The 14080-nt window shown below is 33.8% G+C and overlaps 1 protein-coding gene across 2 annotated transcripts in view; it reads right to left on the minus strand.

The window, feature by feature from the left end:
• Nucleotides 1-225: 225 nt before the first annotated feature.
• Nucleotides 226-14080, minus strand: part of RIPK2 (receptor interacting serine/threonine kinase 2) — a 31009-nt gene continuing 17154 nt past the window's right edge. For both annotated transcript variants that reach the window (XM_007182112.3, XM_057532170.1), the window contains 7 exons: nt 13000-13049; nt 11996-12157; nt 7557-7642; nt 4524-4607; nt 3323-3416; nt 1595-1750; nt 226-1021 (listed from right to left, as the gene is read on the minus strand). In XM_007182112.3, coding sequence (XP_007182174.1) covers nt 684-1021; nt 1595-1750; nt 3323-3416; nt 4524-4607; nt 7557-7642; nt 11996-12157; nt 13000-13049 — 970 coding nt within the window. In that variant the 3' untranslated portion in view covers nt 226-683. The remainder of the gene's footprint in view (nt 1022-1594; nt 1751-3322; nt 3417-4523; nt 4608-7556; nt 7643-11995; nt 12158-12999; nt 13050-14080) is intronic.

The following is a 14080-nucleotide window of genomic DNA, read 5'->3' on the forward strand; positions in this document are numbered from 1 at the left end:
TGCAGGAGTTGTTCCACATGTAGATGTATTTTTGATGTATTTGTGGGGAGGAAGGTGATCTCCACGTCTTACTCCTCCACCATCTTGAAGGTCCCCCCCGGGCATATACTTTAAATATGAGCAGGAAGAAAGGGATAGAACGATACACATCATGCTGTTAACTTTGGTTGTTACCTTGGTTGTTAGTTGAGGCTAGAAATAGAAGTAGAAACACATGTTGAAGGATTTTTTCTTTATACACTTTGCATTCCTTATCTTTGAAACAATTTTCTAAAGAACTCAATAAATAACATTTAAAAGTTTCTTTAAGTCTTCAGAAAGTCAAGCATCTTAAACAATAAATAATCCACAAAGAAAGTATATGTGAAAATGGTTTCCATGAGAAACACATGAAACCTGAAGACACTGTTTTGTACAATAAAAATATAATTATTACATTGAAAAAATAGCATCAATTAACCAGAGACAAAAAGAATTGAACTATGCAGCAAAAATCAAACTTTCTACTGTATTAATTTTAAAAATACTATAATGTCTTGGAAGGAGACTAATATTTATCTGAAGAAGAAATTTCATTAAAGTTTCTAATATTCATATGAATCTCATAAAAACAACATTATCAAGGCAAAAGAAATATAAAATACCCTTTTATGCACTGACTTTTCTTCTTGAAAAAGAGTTACTTATAGGCTTTTATTGTGAAATAAATTTAAAGATGGAGATTGAGAAACCACAAGTATTTCTGGGTAAGGCTGAAGACCCATTTGCTTGTTATCTTTCAATTTTTGTACTATAACTTTGGCAAATTCTTCTCCTTGGATGTCACTAGTATCCAATAATTGTCTGACTTTTGAGGTCCTTGTAGGTTTGGTACTAATGAGTTCATAGTCCTCCTTCATGATCAAATCCCTGGACAGGAGGGCATCTAGAGATTGATTAAGGCAGGCTTCAGTCATTTGGTTCACAATATCTTCCCTTTTACTCTGGATCCACTGTTGGGTTATACCAGGCTGAAATCGCTCTGTAGAAAAGCAAGGGATGACAAGTAAGAAGGTGGGGACAGATATATAGCTATGAGTAACATTAGATGAAAAACAAAATAATAAGGCATAAAACCTAACTTTACTATGATTGTGCTCATATGGAACACCAGTATTTTGAGGGATGCTATTTATTTTCAAGAAACATTCAGATAGTTGGGTTATCTCTTCCCTTTCCCTCCAAGAAAAAGCACTGCATTTTTATACACTATAAATCATGGGGGCAAATGTCACTTTTTCTCAGGTTTTTTTTTAAACATAAAGAATACTTGCATATTTGATAAACAAAAATATATTTACCTTTAGTAACATATTAAGTCACACCTCCTCTTAGCACTCCCTCCCTAGATAGATGTTCATGGAATACCACTTTGGCCTATTATTACATATCAACACTCATGTCTTCGGGGATTGGAAGTGCTTTCCTACTTATGGTATGTATATATCATACTGAAGAAATAAAGACAAATAAAACATCGTATAGCAGATCTACTGAACATATGGTTGTGAGATAAATGGCATCATTTACAAAGTATCTCATAGTACATATTTACCTGAATTTCCCTCAGCTGAGAGTGGATTTATTATTGCTAAAGAGCATGGAGCAGCCCTGTGATCACAGAATGTTGCTCTTTGAGCCACAGAAATGTTACTGTCACAACTGTGATTTACTGGACATTGATGCATCACAGAAAAGTCTTGAGTTTTTCCTATAAAACACAACATTTTCATTAAGGGTAGAATATTCCTTAGCTACTCCTATTAGCTAAAATATGAACATCCAGGTCATAGAGAGGGTAGTATTCAGTGTCTCTTAATTTTTTACTGCATAAGCTGGTTCATAAACCTAATTCCACAAGTAAATATTTTTTGGAACAAAAAGGTTTATGCTTAATGTTTTTACCATATTTCTGTCTTATGTAAATTATAAATCATAGAATTTTACTTCTTCGTGTGGTACCATATTTTTTCTTCTGTGTCATCTTCCTCCTTCTGCACTTCAAATGTGTCCTCTAAATTTACATATGATGTGTCTTTTTACACTCTCCTTTGGTAAACTTATTCAACCTCAGGGCCTCAATTGTCACCTCCCTTCCCAAATCCATGTAATTAAATTTTCTGTCTTCAGTGAACCTTACATTTTCAACAGCTCAAATTAAAAAAGAAAAAAAATTAAAAACTTAATTATTCATCTTAACTTTAAAACGTGTTTCAACTCCTATTTCTGTTAATAGCACCAATGTTCTTCCAGCTAAACTTGTTCAGCTTTATCTTGTTTTCTCTCTTCCTTCCTGCAAGTGAAAAGTGTGTCCTCTGTAACATCTCTCACACTATTCTCTCCTTCACACTCTGGAGCAGGTCTCATTATCTCTCATCTGTAGTACAATAATAGACCAATTGTCTCCTAACTGGTCTCCCCACCTTGAATCTCCTTTTCCCTTCCAAAATATCCTACATATTCCAGCCAGGATAAATATTCCTAAAGCAAAAAATTTTATCATGTCACACCCTTGCTCAAAAATTTGCAGTAATTGCTCCCTACCCAAGCAAAAGAGCCTGACTGGCTTAGCATAGTATTAGAATTCATCATGATATGACTCCACCCTCCTGATCTTTTATCACCTTTCATTCACCCTCTTCACCAGCTAAACCCAACTACTCACTGTTCTCTGTTTTCTTGCTTCTTTGCCTCTATGCTGTTCCTTTTGCCTGGAATGCCCATCCTTTATAACTATAGGTCCAACCTTCAGCCAGAAATAATTTCTTCATGATGATAACATGGTGTAGTAGTGACATGAAAATATTTATCAAAAAGACCTGGCTTCGAATCTTGGATTTGCCAGCTACTAACTATGTGATCCAGAAGTCTTGATCTTAAGAATCTGTAAAATGAGGAATATCTCCCTCACAAGGTTGTTGTGACAGTACTTTGTAAAAAATGTTACTCTTCCACTATACTACCATAGTTCTATATCCCTATATCTTTTACAATACATTGCTCTTTGTCTAATATTATGGTGACTTAGAAACATTTCTCCTGTTTCTTACAAGAGATTTTTAAAAATATCTTTCTGTAGTGTCTAACATAATGCTTTTAATACTTAAATAATTTGTTTAACATCCCACTACTATTTTCACATCTTTAGACTGTCACTTTTAAAAAATGAGTTATAAATGCAAATGAAAGACATGTTCCATACAAACCAAGACTGTTTGCGAGATTATGATCTTGAAAGAAAACTGAAAACTTGCAAGTAATACTGACTGAAAAATTTACATACTAGATAAAAAATCATTGTCTTGAGGAGCTGACAGGGACCTTGAAGTTCCAGGAGAAACACTAGTTTTATGGAGCTGAGAGGATCCACATGATTCCTAAAATAAATAGAAGATAAATGACTTAGGTTAATGAAAAATCATTTTAAAAGTTATACAGCTTTAATTTCTAAACAGTTCCTGCTTTTGGCTTATTATAAACAAAGAATCAAAACTAATACAAATTACACTTTACAAAATTAAACACATATGTGAAGTAACAAAAAAAGTGAACTTGATTTCTTTATCAGGTCAATTGGATGGGTGGGGCAATAGTTAAATATATTAGAAATCATTATTTTTTCAATATTTTGTACATAATCTCAGAGACTCTGTCCAGCTCATGAGAAATTTGAGATCTGCAACTCTGATTACCTACTGATTTAGAGCACATGCCTATTCTCAATGCCTCAGGTTCCTTCAACATGGAGGAGTGGGAATCCATGGAAAAAGTAATATAGAAGTTGGATCCAATCCTAGCTCTGTCATGGAATTACTACCTAAGCTTCGACAAGGCATTTAAATAATTTGGCTCTCAGGTTCTTTTTCTGTGTATTTATCTAAAAATGAGCATGTATGGGCTCAAAGATCCAGTGATGAGATAGTGAATATAAAGGTGATTCAAAGACTAAATACTGTGTTTTAAGATTCATTTTGAAGGTATTATTACTTTTCTGAATCTGTAAAGAGAACATATCTTATATATTCTTAAAAGAAATCATTAATATGAAATAATTCTGAATAAATGCTACTAAAGAAATCCTTCTTTTTGGATAGCCACACAAATGACATTTTCTTTCTATTAATCATTGTAAGAGGTTAAGAACAAGGCAGGTATTATAGCTTTTTTACATTTGAATAAGAAGGTATAAATATAGTGGCAGAACTGTACCAATGATTTGTCTATGTACTACCCTGGAACACCATCCATTACATAAAACAAGGACAGGGATAGAAGTCAATGCCCAAGAAAGAAAGGACTGTGATTTGATGAGATGAACAATGAACTAAGAATCAGAAGAGCTGGATTTCAAATTGGAGATTCCCATTCTAAAATCCTAAAATCTCCCTGGACTTTAGCTTCCCATCTATAAAAGACTGAGATAGACTAAATGATTTCTCATATTCTGCTCACATTTTGAGTTTAATCAACATAATTATTTTTACCTCCTGCGGACCATAATTTACAGGTATGTTCGGAGATAACTCCATTTTCTTCTTGTCACATAAGTGAATGGTACTTGAAGCACTCTGTAATAAGAATGAATATATGTACTTGAATTAGAGATAATTAGAAAATTATATGAGTAAAATACAATCTACTTAACATATTTTATATGTTTATACAAAATCAATAGAAAGAAAATCTCAATCAGTTGAGAATATAATATCTAACTTAAAGGTAGAGATAGTGTAGAATAGGGGAAATAACTTTAGAGACACAGTCTTTGAATCCTGCCTCATATTAACTGGTAACCTTGAGCAAATTCATCCTTTAAAATGGAATAATATCTACATGCAGGATCATTCTAGAGATTGAGATAATGAATATAAAGTATCTGGTTCAAACTAGGTACTTAATATATTTCAATTTGTGTGTGTATCTATCTATCCATAATTATTAAGCATTTACTATAATTTAGGCACCATGATTCTAAGTACTATTATTATTTTCATTTTATAGATAAGAAATTGAGGGCTGGACTAATTAAAGGAGGCAGAGTGCCCTAATGGAACAATGGGGGCCAATGAGATCTGGTTTAGATCCCAGGATACCTGTTTGACTTTGGGCATGAGACTTAAACTTAGTTTACTTATCTGTAAACTGGAGATGAGAATACATATTTTGCAGGATCACTGTAAGAAGGATTATAATATATGCAGAGGCCCTAAGATTACTTTGTAAGCATTCAATAAATGGTAGCTATTAAACAGATGATTTATTTAAACACTATGCCTTTGTACTAAAATTGTTTAGTGATTCACTCCTGTCTCTTTAAGCCAGACTTGGATTAGCTGCCATCACTATTGAGTGATTTAAAAACAAAACCATTAGTCTGCTTTTCTTCCCCAAACCAACATAACGTCAAATGCTCTACAGAACTTTAGAAATTGGTGGGATCCACACCCAGCCCTTCATTATTCATACTCAACAACTGTCTGCTCCATAACATGTCTAAGAAGTTTTGAGAAAAAAACTACTATTCATCTATGTATATAATCTATGGGGCATAGTACTTTACACACAGCAGTCCAGTGAACATTTGTTAAATACATTTTTATATGAACCTTTAAAATTCATCTTTGGATCCATTTCTGTTATATAAATTTCTTCTGTTCTTTTAAATTTATTAAAATATTTCTTGTTATACAGTATCATTAATTACTAACATCACTTTTCATAACCGATCAGTTAATGATAATTCAAATTATTTATGAACTAGTGAGTCAGTCCCTAGAAAGAAATAAAATGACATATCAAAGAAAAACTTTTTTTGATTCAGTTTTTACTGCTCAAGACATAAGAGATACTATTTGTGAAAACATGAATTATAGGAGCCAGTTCAAAGAACTGAAAAAAATGTAGGAAACTCAAACAAAACAAGTCACCCTAAACTGTGATCTTTGTTTTCAGAAATTTCTTTATGAAAAATCTTATTATCTTAATAAATTTGCATTCTACCCTTGGCCCTGCCATTAGTTAGCTGTGTAGAGTGTTATGTGACTCACTTCCCTATACCTCAGTTATCTCATCTATAAAATGGAGATGATATTCTTTCCCTAACAGTTTTACAGAATTAACACAAGGATTTAAAAAAAAAAAGAAAAAAAATAACAACAACTCTGAGTGAAAACAATACAGCAACTTTAAAACAGTGACCAAAGAAAGTAATGCTATTAAATGATACTCAAGTATTTAAAAGTATACACAAAATTACTTTATTTAAGAAGCAAAATTTCTCCCCCAAATTCACAGTTTTAAATATAGATCCTAGTATTTAAGTTGGTTGGGGACAAAAAAAGGAACTGAATTGGTTCTCTTCCAGTTCAGTTTCTTAGAACCAAGAAAACAGACGCTTCTATCCACCTTTGCTTGGCAGAAGAGGAGAAAGTTGTGAAGAGAGAAAAGGGAACTGAAAAGACAAAGCAAAAATAAATGTTAACAGAAGTTTGTATCTACTAAGAAGTGGAGAGATTGGAATGTTCTGGAAAAGACTACCTACTCAGAAGCGGAGAAGTCAATGAAAACTTATCAAAGGATTAAAGCACAGTTCCTCCTCAGTTCCTTAAAAAACTCAGGCACTAATATTGCCACCATCAATTTTAAGTTTGGTTAAGGGCAGTTGTTTCCTTTATGCACTTCCCTTTTAAACCAAAGATTATGTTAACAGATACAGCAAACTGCAAGAGGCAAGCAATGTCATTTAGTGATAAATCAATTGTAGATTATGCCTGTTCACAACCTAAGAGATTGGCTAATAACTGATGGTTTTTATTATCATATCTCAAATGCAACTTAATGAAACCCAGAAAGTGTTAAACTAGGCTAACTTTGTCCCTAAAGGACTGTAGTTGCTTTCTAAACAATTTTTGATAGCAGCAAGAAAACCTTGCAGTAATGGGTTCCTTCAATTGTTTTTCTGATCTACAAGAGCAGAATGAGTAAATAAGACAATTGTTCTAGGTAATTCATATCAACTGCTACTTTGGTCTATGCAACATGGAGTGTTTGAGTAGGAAAACAAAAAGATATAAACAAGCCATAGAAAATACACATTTGGGCCTCAATTATTAATAAAAATTCTACAGCTTAACTTGGCAATAAAGTGCAATAACCCAGACATCTTTTACTCTCTATATATCAAAACTTCAGAGAAATAAACATAGATTTAAAACAACAACAACTGTAGTAATTTAGGGCATTAACTGTATACAACTGGCACTCATTACACATCTTAAATTTACATTTGCTATATGAGAGGTCTGAAAATCCCTTGAAATCTGGAGGTGGCTGTTTGAATGAAATGGAAAAGTTCTTTGGTGACAGATTCAAGACAGCGTTCATACTCTCTGATAACTACTGCCCCAGTACTGTAGCTTGTATCTGTGGAAGGTATGTAGAAAAAAACTAAATTAAACTAAACTAAAACTCTCCATGATTTAACATTCTAATTTCCGGTATTACATTTAACAATTTACCTTTGTTTTCTTTAGTTGAATAACAGCTTCAAGAAAAGTTATCTCTTCAAATGTTTTCAGAACTGGTTCAAGTTCTATTAAACATTCTAAATAAGATAAATAAAATGAGTTCAGAAAAAAAAAAATGAGTTCAGGTTGCTTATAACCATTAAAATGAAAAACATAAACGCTAATATTTAACTGATAAGGCCCTAAGTAAATTTTTCCCCAAACTGATGACATTCAACTGTCTTAAGAGTGTTTAGTACAGGCATAAAGATAGACATATCTAAAGATAGATCAATGGAACATTATTGAGAGTCTAAAGCTCTTACAAGTATGGGCAATTGTTTTTTGACAAAGTTGCCAAGGCAATTCAATGAGGAAAGGATAGTCTTTTCGACATATGGTACTAGGACAGTTGGATATCCACACAAAAACAGAAAAATTTAGATTCTTACCTCACAACATACATAGAATTAACTTGAAATGGACTATGCACCTAAATGTAAATATAGGTGAAAATCTTCATGACCTTGAGTTTGGCAAATAATCCTTAGATATGGCATCAGAAACAGGATCCATAAAAATTTTTTGATAATGGGACTTCAAAAAAAGTGAAACCTTTGGCATTTAAAAAGATGCTATTTAGAAAAACAAAAAGATAAGCCCCAGACTAGGAGAACACTTTTACCTATCATGTATCTGCTAAAGAACTTATATCTAGAATATAAAAAGAACTCTAACAACTTAAGACAAACAAACCAATTTAAAAATGGGTAAAAGATTGAATTTCACCAAAGGAGACACACAAATAGCTAAAAAGCACATGAAAATATGCTTAAACACCATTAGTCATTAGGAGATGCAAATTAACACTACAATGAGGCATCACTCCATACCCACTAAAATAGGTATAATTAAAAAGACAGAAAATAACAAGTATTGACAATGATGTAGAGAAACAGAAAACCTCACACATTGCTGGTGGGAATGTATCATGATGCAGCCACTATGGAAGACAGTTTGGCAGTTTCTTAAAAATGAAAGATAAATTTACCATACAACCAAGCAATTCCACTCAGGTAGTTACCTGAGAGAAATGAAAACATATATGTTCACACACAGACTTGCACATGAACAGTCATAGCAGCATGATTCATAATAGCCAACGAGTAGAAACAATCATAATTACCACTATTACTACAATAATATATGGACCTGTTGCTTAAGGGAGAGGCCAGGGCTCTGGATATAAAACTGAGCATCACTAACATATAGATGGTATAAAAGCCATGGTCTGGTCTGGATCATCTAGGGGGAAAGTACAGATGGCAAACAGTAAAGGACCCATATTAGAGCTCTGAGGCATTCCAACAGTTAGAAACTGAGCAGAGGAAGAAAAAAAGAGATAGAGGAAGAGAGGATAATAGGGAGTATGGTCTCTTGTGTCTTGGAAGCTATCAGAGGGAAAGTTTCAAGGAGGGAAGAGTCAGCCATATCTAATCTGCTGAGAGGCCAAGTAAGATAAGCAGTATTTTCCAAAATTGCCATCCTTGGTAACTTGAACAAATGCAGCTTTAGTGGAGATATGAAAACAGAAGACTGATGCAAGTTTGTTAAAAATTGAATTAGAGATGAAGAAGTAGAGACAATAAGTATGGACAATTCCTACAAGGTGTTTAGATCTAAATGGGAGTAGAAAAATGAGGTGGTAGCTGAAGGATGATATGGGGTCAAGAATTTTTTTCCTATATAAAGATAGGATATAATAATAGCATAGATCTGTATGACAGATGAACGATCCAGTAGACAGGCAGAGATTGGCAATGCAAGAGCAGAGAGAGAATATAAGGAACAGAATGCTGGAGAGAGTAAGGGAATGGCATCCAGAGCGCAAGTAATACTGTTTACAATTGTATAAGTACACTTTTTTCCCACTGTAAAAGAGATAAAGCAGGAAAGACAGGTCAAGTACAATTAAGTTTATAGATCTGGTAGTGAAACTATGAGGGAGTGCTCTCTCATGGTTTCTACTTTCTCAATGCTCAAAAGAAATACAGAACATAGAGTGTAGGAGGTTTAAGAAGGGAAGATAAGGTACAATATGCATTACCCCTGTCTTCTCTTCCTAAGTTCAGAATCTATTAAGAAAGGCCACACAATAATGATAGATGATGATCAAAATATCACCTTTATTACTGATAAAGCTAATTGGAATATGTCCCTTTTTAGATCTGTAGCATATGGGCTTAGTAATACTTTGTCCCTTCAGTTGACAGTTTTACTCACTCAGCTACAGGCCTCATCTGCTTCCATATGGGGAAGCACAAAATGTGCATTCTTTAGACAAGCTTACTTCTAAAAGGAGGAGAAAACTGAGAAGGGACTAGATAAGTGTGCTTTCTTTTTCTCTAAAACTAACAGATGAGGAGGAGTGCTGAGGGGCAGATAGGACCTAGAAATGTTCCTCCCATGCTTTCCTTCTGGGGATTGAAATGGAATTTCATCTTCACTTTGGAAACATGACGTATGGGACTTACGCATCTCCTACAGTAGTACAAGATGATCATCTAAGTCTGTAATTCTCAAACTTTTGGGTCTCAGAACTCTTCAAAATTATTAAGAGCTTTTGTATATGTTGATCATATCTATTGATATTTACTACATTAGATTAAAACAAAATTTTAACACATCAGAGTATATGAAAACACATTCCATTATCTGTTGGAGCAATGATATCATCAAACTTAATTTAGTCTCTGGAAAGATTTTTCCAGAGGATGAGAGTAAAAAGGGAAGATAATACTTTAATATTTATTATTTTGAAAAGTTTTGATTTTATGAACCCCTTATAAGTCTCAGGAACCAACCCCACCTCCAGAGGTCCCTGCACCACAACTTAAGAACAGGTGATCTATGAGAATGGAATAGTAGATGTATTTGAGAAACATAACAGAATTGCTAAGTAGTGTTTAGTGCCCAGTTTTAGCCATTAATTTAAAAAGAAAACAATGAATTCCATTTCTGGCCAAGATGAAGCAACAAGGACCAATTCACCCTCCTGCCTTAAACAACCATTAGCCAGATAAAATGCATGAAACAGTGGTTTTCAAGACACTAGATATCAGGCAACAAAGGACAGTGATCTCTAAGTGATAGGAAACAACGCAGGTCAGCCTTATGACAGCCTGACTACCCAAGCTTACTGCCTTGGGAGAGTTTCCAGCTATACTACAGGGTAGGGAAGTAAGGCGGGGCCCAGTGGAAGCTCAGAGTTGAAGAGACAGGGCTGGGAGTTAGGGTAGACGGAGGCAGATAGAGTTTATAGGACAAAGCACCAAAGAGGAGAGGTACACAAAGAGAGAACTCCAGAGATCCGCAGAGCGTTCCTCTCAAATATTCAGCAGCACTGATCAATGCAGGATGTAGAAGTCAGTAAGCCAAAAACCACTGTTCTGCAATGAACAATAGGGAAAAACCAGGAAGTTTGTAGAGAAGTACTGCCTAATGGCATGATCTTCAGAAGAGCTGGAGTCTTTAGGGAATGGAGAAGAAATTACAGTTTGGAAGTGGCACTGGGGACAAAGGAGATATATATTGGGATAGCCAAAAAGTTCGTTCAGGTTTTTTTAAGATCTTATAGAAGAACCCAAACAAACTTTTTGGCTAAGCCAATACATACATACATATGTATACATATATATACACATACATACACACACACACACCCTATTACATGGCTCTGGGAGATAAGAGATAAAATGTTAATCCATTATTAGAGCAACTTTTGATTTTTTTAAAATACAATGCTGATGAGCACTAGACATAAGTTTTGAATGGAAAATATATTTGTTTTTTTTTTAGTTGGAAAGAAGATTCCCAGTCTACAGCTTGTCTTTTCATTTTCTATAGCATCTTTTGAAGTGTAAAATTTTTCAATTTTTTTGAAGTTCAATTATCAAAGAATTTTTTTAACAGATCTTGTTTCTGATGTCATATATAAGAGCTCTTTGCTTAACCCAAGATCATGAAGATTTTCTTCTATGTTTACATTTAGGTCATGATTCATTCTACCTCTGAAATAAATCTTAATTCTATCTGATTTTTCGATCTCCAGGATTGGTCTGGAAATTCTACTCTTGCCCTTCTCCAATCAATTTTATACATAGCAGCGAGTGATATCTCCTAAACTTAAATTTAATCATGTTATTTCCCTGAAAAACTCACTTTAATGGCTTTCCATTGTACTTGGAATAAATTTCTAACCTTTTTATGATGATAGTCAACAGCCTCTCCTTACCACTTCAAGCTCATCTCATAAAATAAAAACAACTTTGAATTAAAAAAAAACTTTGAGCTTGTCATCTAACTTGTATAGTTGTTCAAGGAATATTTTATTTATAGCGTATTTGTTATTTTTGTAATTCAAAAGGTCCAGATTAAAACTGTACACTAACTTAAGAAAGACGGTCTTTCATCTGGATTTTGCGCCCATCCACTTTCTATTAGAGAGATCATAAGTGCTCGATGAGGTATATCAAATGGCAAACTTTCTTCATTAGTGTCAGGTCGATGTCCTTGTGACACACTATACATAATCTGCAAAGGATTGGTGACTTCTGTCAAAACAAATATATTTCATTCATTAGAAATATATTATGATTTAATATATTAAATACATTCTAAAGCCAACCAAATGAGCATGAGGGAATCTTAAAATCTTAGGAATAATTCATTACTTCCCTTTCTGTCAAAGGAATATTTATATCCCAGCTATTGCCAGACTTGCTGCCTCTCATGGGAGGAGTTTATATCTTCACCTCTTTAATTCTGGGCTTGGCCATGCGATTTGATTTGGCCAATGGAGTATGAAGAGAGTAGAGTAAAACAGAGCTCAGCAGAGCTGAGCAGAACCTAGCAGAGCCAAGAAGGGCCACAGCAACTAATAACTGAATGTGAATGAAAAATAAATGTTTAGTTTGTAAACTACTGAGATTTTGAGGTTGTTACACAGCAAACTGACCGAAATGAACCTCAAAGTAAAGAAAGAGACACTATTATCAGAAAATTTGAGAAGTATTCTTCAGTGTTTGCTGGTCTTTAGAAGAAGCACTAGTTAAATTTTCATACAAACGATTTTATAGTTGGAATGAATCTTAGAAATAAGAATTCAAAATTCTTACTTTGCAGATGAAAAAAAAATGAGGACTTAAGAGATTCAGTGGCTTATAATAGAGTTAATTACTATCAGAACAAGAAGAATCTACATTTTTCTGATCCTTAATCCAGTACTTTCCAACATACAGTGGATTCACATTGATAAATTGTTATGTTTTTCTAGTGTGTTTTCCACAAAATGACTGTTAGGCAGATTTAAAATAAGTGGTCTTTATTCAGATAGTTCTGAGTATGACTTACCAATATGATGTCACCTAGAATAAGGAAGTCAAAGTACACTTACCTTCAAAAGGCTGTTTTCTAGATAAGACTTCCCATGTGATAACTGCATAGCTGTTTAAGATAAAAATATACATATAGTACTTTATAAACTATTCATAATAAACTAAAATGGTACTGATTTTAAAAGCTGACTGTGGAGATACCATTTTTTAAAGTAATAATGTAGTGAAATGCTGCTTAAAGAATCACTATATAGAACCAAGATGATGAATATTCATATACACTTTTGTTTTGAAAGGGAATTAATTCAATTTGAAAAATCAGGAAATTACTGTAATAAAAACTTGAAGTTATAGGCAAGGATAACTTGTGGATGATTCTTTAACACCTAGATAAGCTATGCCCTTTAATTACATGATTCTATTATTCACACAAAATAAAGAGCAATAAAAAAGGCTGTCTCATGTAGCCCTATTCTATTGACTCTTTTTCTGGTGTAAGTACTGTCTCTTTTGGTAGTGTTAAATGTTAATTGTACTGTTTCCCTCCCCCTATCAAGGTCACATATGATAAAAACCCTTGAATATTATAAATTGATAGGACAATAAGATATGCTTTAATAATTTTTAAGGATGTAAAAGTAGCTTAAGGCAAGGCATCGGGACTTCCCTGGTGGCACAGTGGTTAAGAATCCGTGCTCCCAATGCAGGGGGTCCGAGTTTGATCCCTGGTCAGAGAACCAGATCCCACATGCATTCTGCAACTAAGGAGCCCTCATGCTGCAATCAAGGAGCCCATGTGCCGCAACTAAGGAGCCCACTGCCGCAACCAAATAAATAAGTAAATAAATATTTTTTTTTTAAAAAAGCAAGGCATCTTTATTTTCATATTTTTAATTTTTTATTTTTTTTTGGCCGTACCACACAGCTTGTGGGATCTCAGTTCCCTGACCAGGGATTGAACATGGGCCACGGCAGTGAAAACTGAAATCCTAACCACTAGGCCACTAGGGAACTCCCAAAGCAAGGCATCTTTAATCTGAAAAACATTAACCACTGTCTCTAATTTATTTTCACCACACTTATGAGAGAAGCATAAAAATCATACTTTTAAAATGTAGCTTCAAAATTCTGATTGATTAA

The sequence above is a fragment of the Balaenoptera acutorostrata genome, chromosome 17 (assembly GCF_949987535.1).
Source record: "Balaenoptera acutorostrata chromosome 17, mBalAcu1.1, whole genome shotgun sequence".
Lineage (NCBI taxonomy): Eukaryota > Metazoa > Chordata > Mammalia > Artiodactyla > Balaenopteridae > Balaenoptera > Balaenoptera acutorostrata.